Source organism: Poecilia reticulata, chromosome 21, assembly GCF_904066995.2.
Source record: "Poecilia reticulata chromosome 21, P_reticulata-male-v2, whole genome shotgun sequence".
Lineage (NCBI taxonomy): Eukaryota > Metazoa > Chordata > Actinopteri > Cyprinodontiformes > Poeciliidae > Poecilia > Poecilia reticulata.
Genome location: NC_088850.1, coordinates 11,609,357 through 11,623,117, shown reverse-complemented (window position 1 = coordinate 11,623,117; position 13,761 = coordinate 11,609,357). Strand labels below are relative to the sequence as shown.

At 36.8% G+C, this 13,761-nt stretch overlaps 1 protein-coding gene across 1 annotated transcript in view; it reads left to right on the top strand.

Moving 5' to 3' along the window:
• fig4a (FIG4 phosphoinositide 5-phosphatase a) overlaps nt 1-13,761 on the top strand; it is a 43,410-nt gene that overhangs the window by 10,912 nt on the left and 18,737 nt on the right. The window contains exons 8-15 of the mRNA XM_008397766.3: nt 1,177-1,277; nt 1,938-2,100; nt 4,956-5,053; nt 8,466-8,599; nt 9,651-9,767; nt 10,969-11,014; nt 11,695-11,843; nt 12,057-12,223. Coding sequence (XP_008395988.2) covers nt 1,177-1,277; nt 1,938-2,100; nt 4,956-5,053; nt 8,466-8,599; nt 9,651-9,767; nt 10,969-11,014; nt 11,695-11,843; nt 12,057-12,223 — 975 coding nt within the window. The remainder of the gene's footprint in view (nt 1-1,176; nt 1,278-1,937; nt 2,101-4,955; nt 5,054-8,465; nt 8,600-9,650; nt 9,768-10,968; nt 11,015-11,694; nt 11,844-12,056; nt 12,224-13,761) is intronic.

The window sequence follows — 13,761 nt, the reverse complement described above, 5'->3', positions numbered from 1 at the left end:
ATCTCTATTTTTTTTCTTCTTTTTTTAAAATTCTTTTTATTTCGCACGTGAGTTTGTGCTGCCACACGCTGACAAAGTGTGGGTGAGTTTAGATGATTCCTAGAAACTGCTTGGCCTTCACTGGGGTTTCAGTGCGACAACAAGAGAGCCAGCTGGTGCAATGCAGCAACATTCAGTAGATTGGGTATATCTAAAAGTATGAAACATGAGGGAAGTACATACTCCAAAAACAACATGCAAGAAAAGACACTACCTAATCTTGTTGGTGTTGCATGTGCACTATTTGACACCCCTCCTCTTTCTGTATATCATCAGTCAAATGCATCCACTTCTTAAGTGACTCGCTTTAACAATAATATGCTAGTTTCTATGACTACAAGACACGAAATACAAAAACATTAATAAAAGCATGACATGTCCTGGTAGAAAAAGGCTGTGCTGACTTTGGATATGGTGAACCAACACCAGCAAATAACAGAACCCCCCAAATCACCAGTGGCTGTGGAAACTTTATATCAGACATCAAGAAACTTTAAGTCATTCTTTTGCAATCTTCCTCTAGATATTGATGTCCCACAAAGTGCAGCAATTTTCATCAGAAAAGAGGAATTTGAACGGTTTAGCAACAGCCCATTTCATTTACTCCTTGGTCAAAGTAAGATGTTGTTTTCTGGTTCAGGAGTGGCTCTGACTCTGACTCTCGCCAACGTCCATGCCTGGTCCAGCAATTTAAATAGCTTCCTCGATGCCATCGGCATCTCGGTTGCAAACGGCCATTTTTCTACCAGGATTCCACTTAACTTTCCATTAATATTTTTTTTAGTTATGACCTTTATGACTGCTGTTAAGGCAATATTCTTCCCTTTTATTTTATGTTAGGCAGCAATATGGGAATAACATGAAATTTCAGTTTTAAAAATATTTTTGATTTAATATATAAAACACAACTCATCAACATACGCAAAACATGAACAGTTGAAATATATCCCCCTTTGCACCTATGTAATGCGAGTTTCTTTTTTTTTTATTTAATAACAAACAACAAAAAAATATATAAAATTTAGATTTGTTAAGATGTACATAAAACGCAGATGCATCAGAATGTTCAGATTTGAGACTTTCGTTTTGCTTTTGCCAGCATGCTTATTCTTTTAATCCTTAACCCACTGACTTCAGAGCTTCTGATCTACGGTCGACCGGTTCACATCACCCTCATTGCCAGGCGCTCCAGCAAATTCGCCGGGACCCGCTTCCTGAAAAGAGGTGCTAACTGCGAGGTACAACCGTTTCCGCGGCAACGGGGACAATAGATAGTGGAAGCAAAGATGAGGGCCTTCAGCATGATTGAGATGACTCAGGTTGATCACAGGGGGTTAATTGGATCCCCTGCCTCTTTCTTCAGTATGCATGAGTATCTGTGTGGGTGTTTTGTGGAAGGAAGGATGAACTTAAGGCACACATTTTGTTTTTCATTCTCCTGTTTTGGACTGTTTTAATAAAAAATAAAAAAAAAATTGGGGATTTGCAGGTAGTCGTATTTTTGTGGACATATGAATGAACATGAATGGATACGTGTCATTTTAAATAAGAAAATCCATAATTAATTTTAGAAAGAAATACCCATATCACCCTTCACCTTTGCTTTTTGCATTTTCTGTATGAAAATGAAAGAGGATTTTTATCCTGCACCGTTACAGGAGTAAATAGTCCTGCAACTAATATGTCTTAATGTAATTTCAAGATTGTGGCAATTTCTGAAGAAATCTCTGAAGAGCATTGTCAGTGCACATACTGTAGCTGTTGCTGTACCAAGATTTTTCAATCTTTTTCTTTATGTTTAAATAAAGCGCTAAAGAACATTCGCTCTCTGTATTTGAAAATGTCTCCTTTTTAATCTCTTGGTTATGATTTAATTAAGTTTTTCTTTTCTACCCCAGGGGGACGTAGCTAATGAGGTAGAGACCGAACAGATCGTCCACGATGCCTCGGTTATGTCTTTCACAGCAGGAAGCTACTCCTCGTACGTCCAGGTCCGAGGTTCTGTACCACTGTACTGGTCTCAGGACATTTCCACCATGATGCCAAAGCCACCCATAAGATGTAAGACCTATGGGTATCTCATGCACTATTAAAAGGGAATGTTTTTCATTGTTTTGTGTACATGTATTCAGCTTTACTCGACAAAAAACACAGACTACTTGTCTTTTTAATAAGTTTGAATCTCCATGTCGTTTATTTTTAAAATATTATGAGGCAGCACTGAGGCCCAGGAAAAAAAAAAAAAAAAAAAATTACATTTTGCTTCTCAAAACCTAAAACAACCTGTTTGGAACCTGTTTTACATTAAAATAAGACTTTGGTTTCTTATGAAGGCCTTTCTGTTTCCTGTACAATCCTACGTAAGTAGGATTTAAAAAGATCAGTAGATAAGGGCAGGATGACCCCCTCATGGTTTCCATATTTGTATCTGTCTCATTCCGAATGGAATAAAAGCTCTATAACCTCAACCAATGGGAGGTGATCGGGTGAGACTGATGACACTAGAGACTGATAGGGTTTACCGTGTGTGTATCAACAGAAATACACTGAGGCTTACGTAAGTACAATGCCTGTATCAACTGATAATCCCTTTCTCCTCTGCTGTGGTCCTTTTTCATCCTCAGATGACTTTTAGTAGCTCAACATAACCCTCAAAATCCCTCTTGTCTTGTCTTATTGTCCTGGTCCTCCTCTGATCCCAAGTCCTTATATGACTTTTGGAAATCTAATCCAGGCCTTGGACAGTCTGGTTATATTTCATACTATATGTTTGTATATACTGTCAGTATATATTTGTGGATTCTTGACACCGGTTTTTGATTCAAGCGAAGTCTCAAAGTTGTTTTTGGGGGTCATCTTATCACTGAAGACGCCATAAATTAATGAATGAATAATTTTTTAAAATGTTTTTCATATTTTGGAATGTTATTCCTTTCAGCTAAAATATTTTAATCATAAAAATTGAGAAAAAGTGCTACTTGTGTTTGTTTTCTGACTCTTAACAGCTTAAATGTAGTGCAACCAATTGCTGTCACAAAATACCTAATCGGTAAATAGTCTACCTGTGTGAAATTTATTCATAAACTGAAGACCAAGTAACACAGAAAAGAGTCCAGGGAGACGTTTAAAGCTGGTTTAGCCAATAAAGTAATAAAACAAAGTTTGAACATTTCACCGAGTACTGCAAACCTACCAATACACGGCTGTCCACCTGAACTGACAGATTCTCAAACAAAGCCTCTGGTTACTAATATAGCTGGTGCTTTTCATTAAAAGCTGAGCTGCTTATTCAAGACAGGACTGTAATTATTTGGCCTTTAGTCCTTATGAAACAGCTTCAGTCTTTGTTTGACTCTTCAGAAACTCAAAGATAATTAGTGTGTAAATGAAGCAAAGTATCTTAACTAAGTATACTTTCATACAGTTTCTTTGTGTGTCGAAGTGGGTGTGACCAGTCCACATCCAACGCGGTTGTAATATTTAACCGATCCCGTTGCTGCCTGACATCTGTTAGAAAGATCTAGGTCAGCGCCATGGCTGTAAATGCATAACCATCCATTTCTTGCTACTCCATTTTCAAAATGACAGCAAAATCTCTAAATTTGCATCTGTAATGTAATGGGTAATGACTGGATTAAAGATGACATGATTGCGAAGTTGATAGTCTGAATGATTTGCTCTGCCCCACTATTGTTGACGTTATCAGCACAATAACTCTTCAGAGGCACATCAAAATTATAATGGCGAAAAATGATGAAATGAGGGACAACAAAGTTGGAAACTGTCAGTTTTAAGTTGCATCAGCTGTCACAGTTATTGTCCTGGTGCAGTCCTGTAAATAGAATAAAAATAGATCCAGCGGTTTCTATTTAAAAAAATATATTTTAATTTAGTTCATCAGTGTCAAGGGATATTTATTAAGTTTATATGAGGTATAAATATGATGTGACAAAGAAGTCCTTTTCTAAGTAGGTGTTTATTGAGAAAAAATAATCTCCAAACGCAGTGCAGTTTAAGAACTGAAGCACTTTGTTTACTGCTGCAGCAGAATTTTTTATTTATTAAATTTTTTTTCATCCCAAGGATTTTCCACATCTTTACCAAGGGTGGCAGTTAATGTGGAAGATGCTGTACTTAAATTCAACTGCATGAAATGGCGCCTAGGACAGTCTGACCTATTTGATGCCTTTTTTTCCTCACACTTAATTTTCGCGCCACATAGCAGTTCTGCGGCTCAGCATGTGTCAGATGGAGACAGGTAATGTTTTTCAGGTTTTAGAATGAACAGAAGAGTGTAAATGGAAGTGAAGACACGCAGCACAGAACGCGAAGGAAAGGGGGGAGCTTGTGGTGAAGTTTGACATCACAGACTCAAGTTTCAGACTCTAAAAGTTTCAACCTTGAAAAGAAACGTGCGCAGATTCCAAAAATAAAAACCATGGATTGATTTTATTTCTAAAAGTTGCCATAAGGTTTTTTTTTCATTTGTTTTCTGCAATTGTGAACTACTGGATCTCTTGCAAATGTATACTACATTTTTCCAAGTACTTAGGGGAAGTTATTTTGAGGCAATCATGATTTTAGACTGTTGCACTTCCTATATAGGTGTGATGCCATCTGTTACAGAAAGGATTTTTTTTTAAATGTCTTATTTGCATATTGTTCTTTATGACTTTGGTTATATTTATGATTGTCAACCAAATGCTTCAAAGGCAGTACTGTAAGAATTGTATGTCTAAATTCCCAACATCCTTAGCACCACACTAAGACAACATTTTGCCAAATATGGAGCAAGATAATAATGTTGAATTCTTTTAAAAACGACCTTGATCAGAGAAGAATTTTTTTTCATATTCTTGTAGTATATCCTATCTCACCCTCTTCTATTTTTTGTTTTCTTTCCTCTCTTTTTACAGTGGACCAAGCAGATCCATATGCTAATATAGCTGCCCTGCATTTTGACCAGATGCTGCAGCGGTTTGGATCACCCATCATCATCCTCAACCTGGTTAAGGTGATAAGCATTTACAGAAACGTCCCTCTGAGATCCAAAATCTCATGTGAAGGGGAAACCTAGCTAAGGTTTATTGACACTAAACCATGTCAATAATTGTCCTCAGCCAGAACATATGCAGCTTTGCAAAATATAAGTGTGGTGGTTAAGTGGTGAGTTAGATTGAAAATATACACTATAGATTTAGCAATAATGTCTTTACTTCCCTTTTAACATTACAGATAGGGACTTTTATGGCTTGCATATTGCTGAAGCGATTTGTATTATTCTTAAGCTGCGCCAACAACATTGTTATCAGAGCATATACCTTTTTAGACCGTTTAAAAATTGGGGTTTTCTTCCTTATTTTTGTACGATGAACAGTTTAATTTGGTCAAGTCTGCAAACTTTTTAATTCTCAAAACCTTCTGGAACAAAGAGAACATGAAGAAAAGCCCACCCATGCTTTGGATTCACATTATAGGTACTTGAACACATACAGTTGTGATTAAGCTTCATTAACCACTCTCTCCTACCTTGAATAAAAGACAATTCACACAACAAAGTTCTTGAAAAGCTGAAAAATGATTTCTTACATTTACCAAACATCCTGTTCATTAAAGGAACATGCGGACAAAAGCAGCTTTAAATCTACATTCACAGATGGTGATTAAAGCAGGATGACCTTGCATATAGTCGCATAGCAATGTTAATGTTATACTTAATTTACTATCTATGTTGAGGATAAATTAAAAAGTTATTCGTACTTAATTGCGCAATAAAACACTAACTGACAGAAACCCTGATGATTCCATCATTTTCACTCAATTTTAAGCACATTCACTATACACATTAATTGAGTTCATTCCTAAGCATACTGAGTTTTTTTTTGCGTTTTTTGTGTTATTTCTATGGATGCATGGCTAGATTGATTTAAGCTTAGATTTTTTTCAGTGGTTAATCCACTTGTGAATTTTAGATTAGATGTACTTCATCATAAAACTTTGTACAACTTTGATTTCTCAAATATGTCTGCTCACTGTAAAAAAAACAAAAAAAACAGCAAAAACAAAAATAAAATTCCTCCCTTTGTTATTTAGAGAACTGGCATTTTACTCTGTGGATTATTTAGGAAGCAAACAGGAAATGTTCTGCATTCTTGGAAGTATTTATCTTTTTATCCGCTCTGCCTGTGGTATCACTTGAGCGGTGTAACAGGGCAAGGTGGAATGTGTAATTTCTGCGGCATTCGATTGATTGCTGTTCATTAGCTGTGAACTATTATGGGCACAAGAGATTTTTCTCAGTGGTTTGAGATCACCAGCTGTTGAAATCCTACCCAGGGCGGTGGTAATATCAGTATTTAAACTGCTCTTATGTTTTAAAGTAGGGACCACTGCCATCCTAAAAGGGGAACAAACAGATTGATGTGTGCATGTTTCACTTTACTTCCACCCGGCTGTCCGTCACATTACAGCTTTTGTTTGCTGCCCAGACATATGATTTGTGGCTTGGATTTCCAGCTCACGTTGTCACTCACAAGGGGAGCTGCGACATGAGGGACCAATCGCAGGCCGCCAATGTCCGCACAAGCAACAGCCATGTGAAATCTGCAGACCATAGGGAATAGAAGAGGGATTTGCCCCCTTCTTTCACTGTACACTCCCTCACTTATCCCAGAGAGACGGATAGAAGGGGAAAAAAAAGGAAATTAACCATAAAGCCTCGACAGCCGACCCACCTCCCCCATTGGGGACACTGGGGTCAGCAGGTATCCTGTCAAGTCCAAGATATGTTTTAGAGAAGCACATGGCCAATCATGTGAATGACTTTTACTATAATTAAATTAGAATAAAATGTTAACTGTGTGCAAAAATACATTATTTTTAGATAAGATAATAAAAGTTAATTGTTTTAATGTGATCACAATTATTTGAATATTCACTCACACAACTGAACTGGCAAAAGGGGAACAAAAAAAAAAAAAAACGTGTGGAAAAATATGCTTTGTTGCCTTAGAATGAAATTTGACATAATTACTCCCATTATCTCCAGCTTCCTCGTGTTCACACATGTGCTTGTGTCACTGCTGCAGATTCTGGTTTAATGTCAGAAGCTGCACCCACATAAACCATTGACTGTCGTGTTTTTCTATTCATACATGCAAACACTTCATTGGGGCACTTTGTGAGCGCATGCACATATATAGGATACTTGTAGTATCTCATCTGAGCGCAGAATGTGTGACTGAATGTCTGACGAGCCTTGCAGAGTAAGTGCTAGGAAATGCTCTGGTAAGTTCGCCGGTTGCCATGTTACTTTGCTGCTGCTAGATGGTGTGAATGGAGATGTGAGCCTGCTTAATGATGCATCCATGACAATTATCACCCAGAGTGAAGGGTCATAAAGGCACAGCGTGGGGGCACACAAATAACTTAATGGATGGCCTAAGTCACAGAGATGGACTGACTGCATCCCTTTTTATTGACATAAGTCATTGTCTTAAGGCTAGAAGCACATGTGGCTGAAATCAAATGTTTACATAGACTGCAAAAATAAAATAAAAAATATTTTTTCCTGTCATCTTACATAAAATTAGAGTTAAAGTTTCCTGTTTTAGAAAAGCACCCAGACAAGCATTTATCTGGACTAAATGCCAGAATAATTTAATCATTTTTACATACTAAGTTTCTTCTACATCAAAAATATTTACATACATTAAATTTGGCAGCATTGACTTTAAGTGATATTTTTCACATTAAACATCTTTGCTGTCCTTCCATTAGATTCTCTGAGTTTGCTGGGATTTTGGCCTTTTCTTCCTTACTAGTATAACCGATTCAGGTTTTAAGGCTCAAACACAAAATGCGTTTCATTTTTCTTGTTCATTCTTCATTCTTTCCCACTAATTTCCAATAGGACTGAGATCAAGGCTTTTCAACGACCTCTCCAATAGACCGATTTTATTGTCCCTAAGCCACTTTGGGGCTAATTCGGTGGTATGCTTATGGTCATTAGCCAGTAGGAAGTCATATTTTTGCCCAAGTTTTAACTTCCAGGTTGATATCTTGAGATATTGAAAATTTGCACACAATATCTATATAATTCCATCTATTTTCTGAAGTACATAAGTCCTCCATGCACCAATGAATTATGATGCTACCAATAGTGTACATCAGAGTTGGGACAGTGTTCTCAGGCCTTCAAGTTTCCCCCTTTTTTCTCCAATCCTAGCAATGGTCATTATGACCAAACATTTAAAAAATGTTGGAGTAATGTAGTTGGTTGAGAGATTTAAAAGCTGCCTGATGCCATTTCCATCTTGTTTACTTTGGCACTCTCCATAAATTCACTTCTCAGTCCTGTTTTAGCTGTCTGGTGATGATATCTGTTAATGATGTAACCTGGTGTACATCTCTTTTGGATCCTACAGAAACGTGAAAAGAGGAAACACGAAAAGATTCTCAGTGAAGAGCTCTACCCAGCTGTGATCAACCTCAATCAGTTCCTCCCTCCAGACCATCGCATTGACTACATTGCCTGGGACATGGCCCGCTACACCAAAAGGTAATTAATTTAAGAATTAAATGGATTAAATGGTTAGTCCATTTATTAAAAATTCTTATTTTGGACTATTCTAGACAAGATGTGTCCTTTTCAGTAACTCAAATCTTGTGCACATCTACCTGCACAGCCAAGTCATCTCAGTCTGCCAAGAGCCCTTCATTAAAAGGCTAAATGTGAATAAAGAGCATCAAAAACAGATAAACAAGAAAGAACAGATTTTCAATTTAAATGTGTACTGAGATGCCTTCAGTAGATATAGTGAAGTGTGAATGAAAGAGCATCCTTTGCAAAATATACACAAACTGGAGTGTGTGTTTGGAAAATAGCAATATCAAATGACAAGTCAACCAAATCACCAAATTAGGCCAGAGTATTTGACCTATACATTTCCACATCATTTAAATGTAGACAAGGCCAGTTGTCAAGATAAACTTGCTTCCCTTGATTTGTTTGCTTATTTTTTAAAAATACCAAAAAACATTACAAATCCCTGTTTTTCACTGACTTTTCTAGCTGGCAGTTTGTGGTGATTCTCATACTTGAATGTACCTGCCAGGAACAGTTTTCAGCACCAAAAGGCTGCGACAGGTTTTGCCAGGCATCACACATGACATCTTGTACCTGTGCACAGGTGGCACAAGTTTAAGTGGCCAGTCACTCCCAGAGCGTTTCCTATAGCTGAGACGCTCACTCATGCTACTCCGAGAACCGGGGTTACGAAAGTAACCTAAAGTTTTCTTTGCGAAACGTAAGGAAAAATAAAAGGAGTTTCCTTTTTTGGGGGAAGATGTTGCAACTTTTGTGTTGGTTCAAGGGATGAAGGTGGAGCGCGAAAAGGAAACGCAAAGCGACAAAGTAGATACTTTTCAATAAAACACCGAATTAAAACCTTTTTCAGAAGAATTTTATCAGCATTTTTTTTATTTACATTGAAAATAATTCAGTTAAGATATCCTTATGTGAAAATGTATCATCTGAAAAATCTAGGAACATCTGACCACCGGATTACGGATCTGGTGATCTAACGTTCAAAATCTTTCCTATTTTCCAGCAAATTATGCAACGTTTTAGACCGCTTGAGCATGATAGCAGAAAACGTGGTGAAGCGAACAGGTTTCTTCATCAATCGCTCCGACTTCTACTGCCACACCCTGAGACCAGATGACAGGTGAATCTTTGTATTTCACACTTTCTACTGGTTTTTATTTTTCTTTCAGTGACAGCAAATGTGAAACATTCATAGCTGCAATCAACACACCCAGATTAAACAAACTGCAAAACTTTTGTCAGGAATATTTTACTTTCAAGTCTTTGCGAATGTGATCAATCTTTTCTTCTTTATGCAGGGTCAAGTGTGTTAGTATTGCTTGGATTTGAAAGATATTAATTCATAATGGAAATGATGCCTGATGGCGGGTCTAATGCAAGGAAACTTTTGCTAATAAGCCAAGTAGATTGCCGTTTCTCCTCTGAGAGACTGGTTCCTTCACCGTCTGCATATTTTAATCGCTTTCAGCCGCTATTACCATCCTGTTATGTAACCCAGCAGCCATACCCTGGCCAATATTTATTACCCTTTCTTCTGCATTATACAATGCTTGCTCACTTGCTGTTTTTTTTATGCATATGCATGCACACACAACCACGATTCCTCTGTAGACACTCATAGCGGTGGATGAACGACTAATGATGGCACCTGTAGTCTTCATCTGACACGTGGGGAAGGTTCATGTCTGAATTTTTTATTCATTTTTTTAAACACCTTCTTTCTGTTTTATTGTTGCTCTGGGATATATTACCAACCACATTAGCCAATTCTGTCTCAGTCTGAATGAAGTCATTGACTTCCTGCAGTGACAAGGTACACTTTGTATTACAACACTCCTTAATTTCTGTTGTGGTTGTCTTAAATTTTAACTTAAACAGCTGGAGGTAGCCATTCGTTTTAAAGTGCCTCTTTGAAAAAGCAGATATTGAATGATCGTGTTTAACCTAAGAAAATATGTACATTCAAATACTTTTAGGCTTTTGAAAAACAGATGTGGGTAGTTAGCAATTGCTTTTATTTGGCTATATTTAATTGAGTAGCTTTTTGGAAAAATGTACTTTACTTTGTCCTCTTCATCATGCAGCAGTTCAGACTTTCGAAACCTGTTGGTAAAAATCCATATATTGGTCACATCAGGCAGTGTTCAAAGCATGTTTAAAAAGTAGCGGCTTATAGTCTGGAAATTACAGCATTTAAAATATTGAATATTAATAACATTTTCCTTTTATTTAAATTTCCCTTGGGATCAGTAAAGTATTTTTGAATTTGAATTTTACTTTTTTGCCTAATGATTTTATTTTATTTTTATTTTTTTTGTCAGGTGGCGAGATGTAGGTGGATCTGTTACATCCACTGGACGACTACAGGTACATCACATACCGGTAGTTTTGGTGTAACTTTGTAAATGGTAAAAACAACTTTGTCTAGCAGACATTTTTTAAATGTGACATTAAGATATGTGATTATTGTTTTTTTACTACTGCAACTGTTTTGTTGACTTATAAGTGTGAATACTGTTTTAAGCATAGCTTTAAACCAGAATCTGAATAGCTTCATAGATATTCATAAATTAAAAAAATATATTTTTTTAAGTATAATAAGGGTAGAAAATGTTTCTTGTTTTATAGAACTACAACAAAACTGAAAGGAAAGTAAAAAAAAAAAAGAAATTGTTATTGAAAATAATTTGCAAGATTGGATTTTTCAAGCTGAAAGTCATTGGCTAATTAAATCATCTGTCTGATAGGCTTGAACTGGGAGGATGAAGTTTAAAATTACTGAAAAAGCAGAAAAAACATCATCGTTTTGTGGATGACTAGTTTAAAAGACAGAGTATAAAACTGGTCTGAAAGCAGCTCGCAGAGAGAGTGTTGCCTCTTAATATTTAAGACTTGGGTAACAAAAGTACGCAACAACTCAGTTGCTTTTGAATTTTAAATATGCCTCTTTGTTACCAACAATTCTGCTCAAATTTATTTCCTTTTTGGTCTGTGAAGTAAAAAACCTCTTATAGGTTAACTGGTTAACGAAGACTTTGTTGTTGCAGACTGGTGTGTTGAGAACCAACTGTGTGGATTGTTTGGATCGTACCAATACAGCCCAGTTCATGGTGGGAAAATGTGCACTGGCTTATCAACTGTATGCACTGGGAATGATAGATAAGCCCAAGTTACAGTTTGATACAGACTGTGTCAGGTAAAGATAGCTTAACACTTTCACATATTTACCATGACTGTAGATTTTGCTTCAGTAAAAGTTTCAGAACCTCATCGTTTGACATATGTTTAGCAAAAAATAAGATAACAATAATAATAATAATAAAACAAAACCTGCTGTCATGTGTAATATTTTTTCATTTGACCAGTCAAAGAAATCATTTTTCTTTTATCCGTCACCTGCTTAATTTAGGTTATTTGAGGAGCTGTATGAGGACCATGGAGATACTCTATCTCTGCAGTATGGCGGGTCTCAGCTGGTCCACAGGGTGAAAACCTACCGCAAAATTGCACCCTGGACTCAGCACTCCAAAGACATCATGCAGACGTTGTCACGGTACTACAGCAATGCTTTCTCGGGTATGTGCGGCATTGACACATGCAGCTTTGCACAGTTATTAACATTTAAAAAAAATTATTTTCTTAATTACAGCTAGAAAAATATTTCATTTGTCACACTTTATTGTTTAAATTAGAACAAGTTTCTGGCCATGAGTTTTTCTCTCTCATAAACAAATTGATGCTCTCACTTGTGACTCGTGTTAATATAAATCACACCCCAGTTTGTCGTTGTATGTTGGTTACAAGATAAACAATTCTGACTTGACAGTTATATTTTCATGACACACTAGTGACTCAACCAGTTTTAGGACGGTCGGGCGTAATGGCAGACAATCACAGCTGCTCTAATTTACCTGCTTAGTCAACTTCCTGCTTTGTGTCTTGGCTTTTATTCAGGTCAGACGGATATTTTACAAATCTAGGTCAGCTGACGGGTCGGATACTTTTGTCGGAGCGAAATGTCCAAGACTGTCCGTTAGCCTGTCATGGCAGAGCAATAGGAGACGGTGGCTGATTACTGTATAGGACCCGCACATTGGCTCAAGCCCAGTGGCCCACAATCTCGTCTTTGCGTTACTGCTAATATGTTTTTGTTTATGACATTAACGTCATATGATTCCTCAGTCAATATATTGACACTTTTCGATTCAGACCTGTCTGTGTGGGCTTCATTTAAAAACATTTTGTCATTTATATTTCCCCCTATCTGCCTGCACTTTTGCATGATCGCTAAGTTCCACTTGGTAGGGTTTGGTCTTTCAGTCATACACTTTTCTTTATGAGCCTGTTGTATGTGAGTCATGGAAAATTATACTGAAGGTCATGGAGAGTCATGGAAAAGTCATTTTCTAAATACCATGGACTTATGTACTGTGTGCACTGAAACAATGTCATAGAAAGTGTCCCATTTCTTTAAAAGTATTAATTTCATCATTTCCAGGAAGAACCTGACAAAGATCACAGAGAAACTTAATAAAGTTATATGTAGGTAATAAACTGAAAAATGCCTTGCTGTCCCCACTCACTACCTGGTGTCTTCTCTATGCCTGTCCTCTAAAAGGAAAACATTAAATTACTTTGTAAGTGTGATGCCCTTTATTTTTTACTTGGGTGCAGACCAATTACATCTCATCAAACTAATTGCCACTGTGAGCTTTCTAAATAGAGTCGAAATTGTGCCTCTCTGTTGCTCAGTGACTATTAAAAACGCATCACGATTCAAGGCCCTTTGCCAAAAATGTTGTCACTTGATCCATTCCTAAATTTGAAAGGGGAAAATTATTTCTTTCGCTCTCTAAGTCCAATTATTGTTCGCCTGCTTTTTGTGGCTGTTGCTGGTAAAATGTTGGCCAAGAAAGATGGTAAAAAAAAAAAAAAAAGTATAACTTTTTCAACAATATTTTCAACTATATACTGTATATTATTTATATGCTCTTCTCTTAGTGAATGTATTGAAAAAGGATTTAAAAAAAAAACAAATTTAGCAGTTTTAAACGTAAACTGCAAGTTTTGTTGTAAAGCTTGGTAAAAGATTACACTTGACACGTTCTCATCAG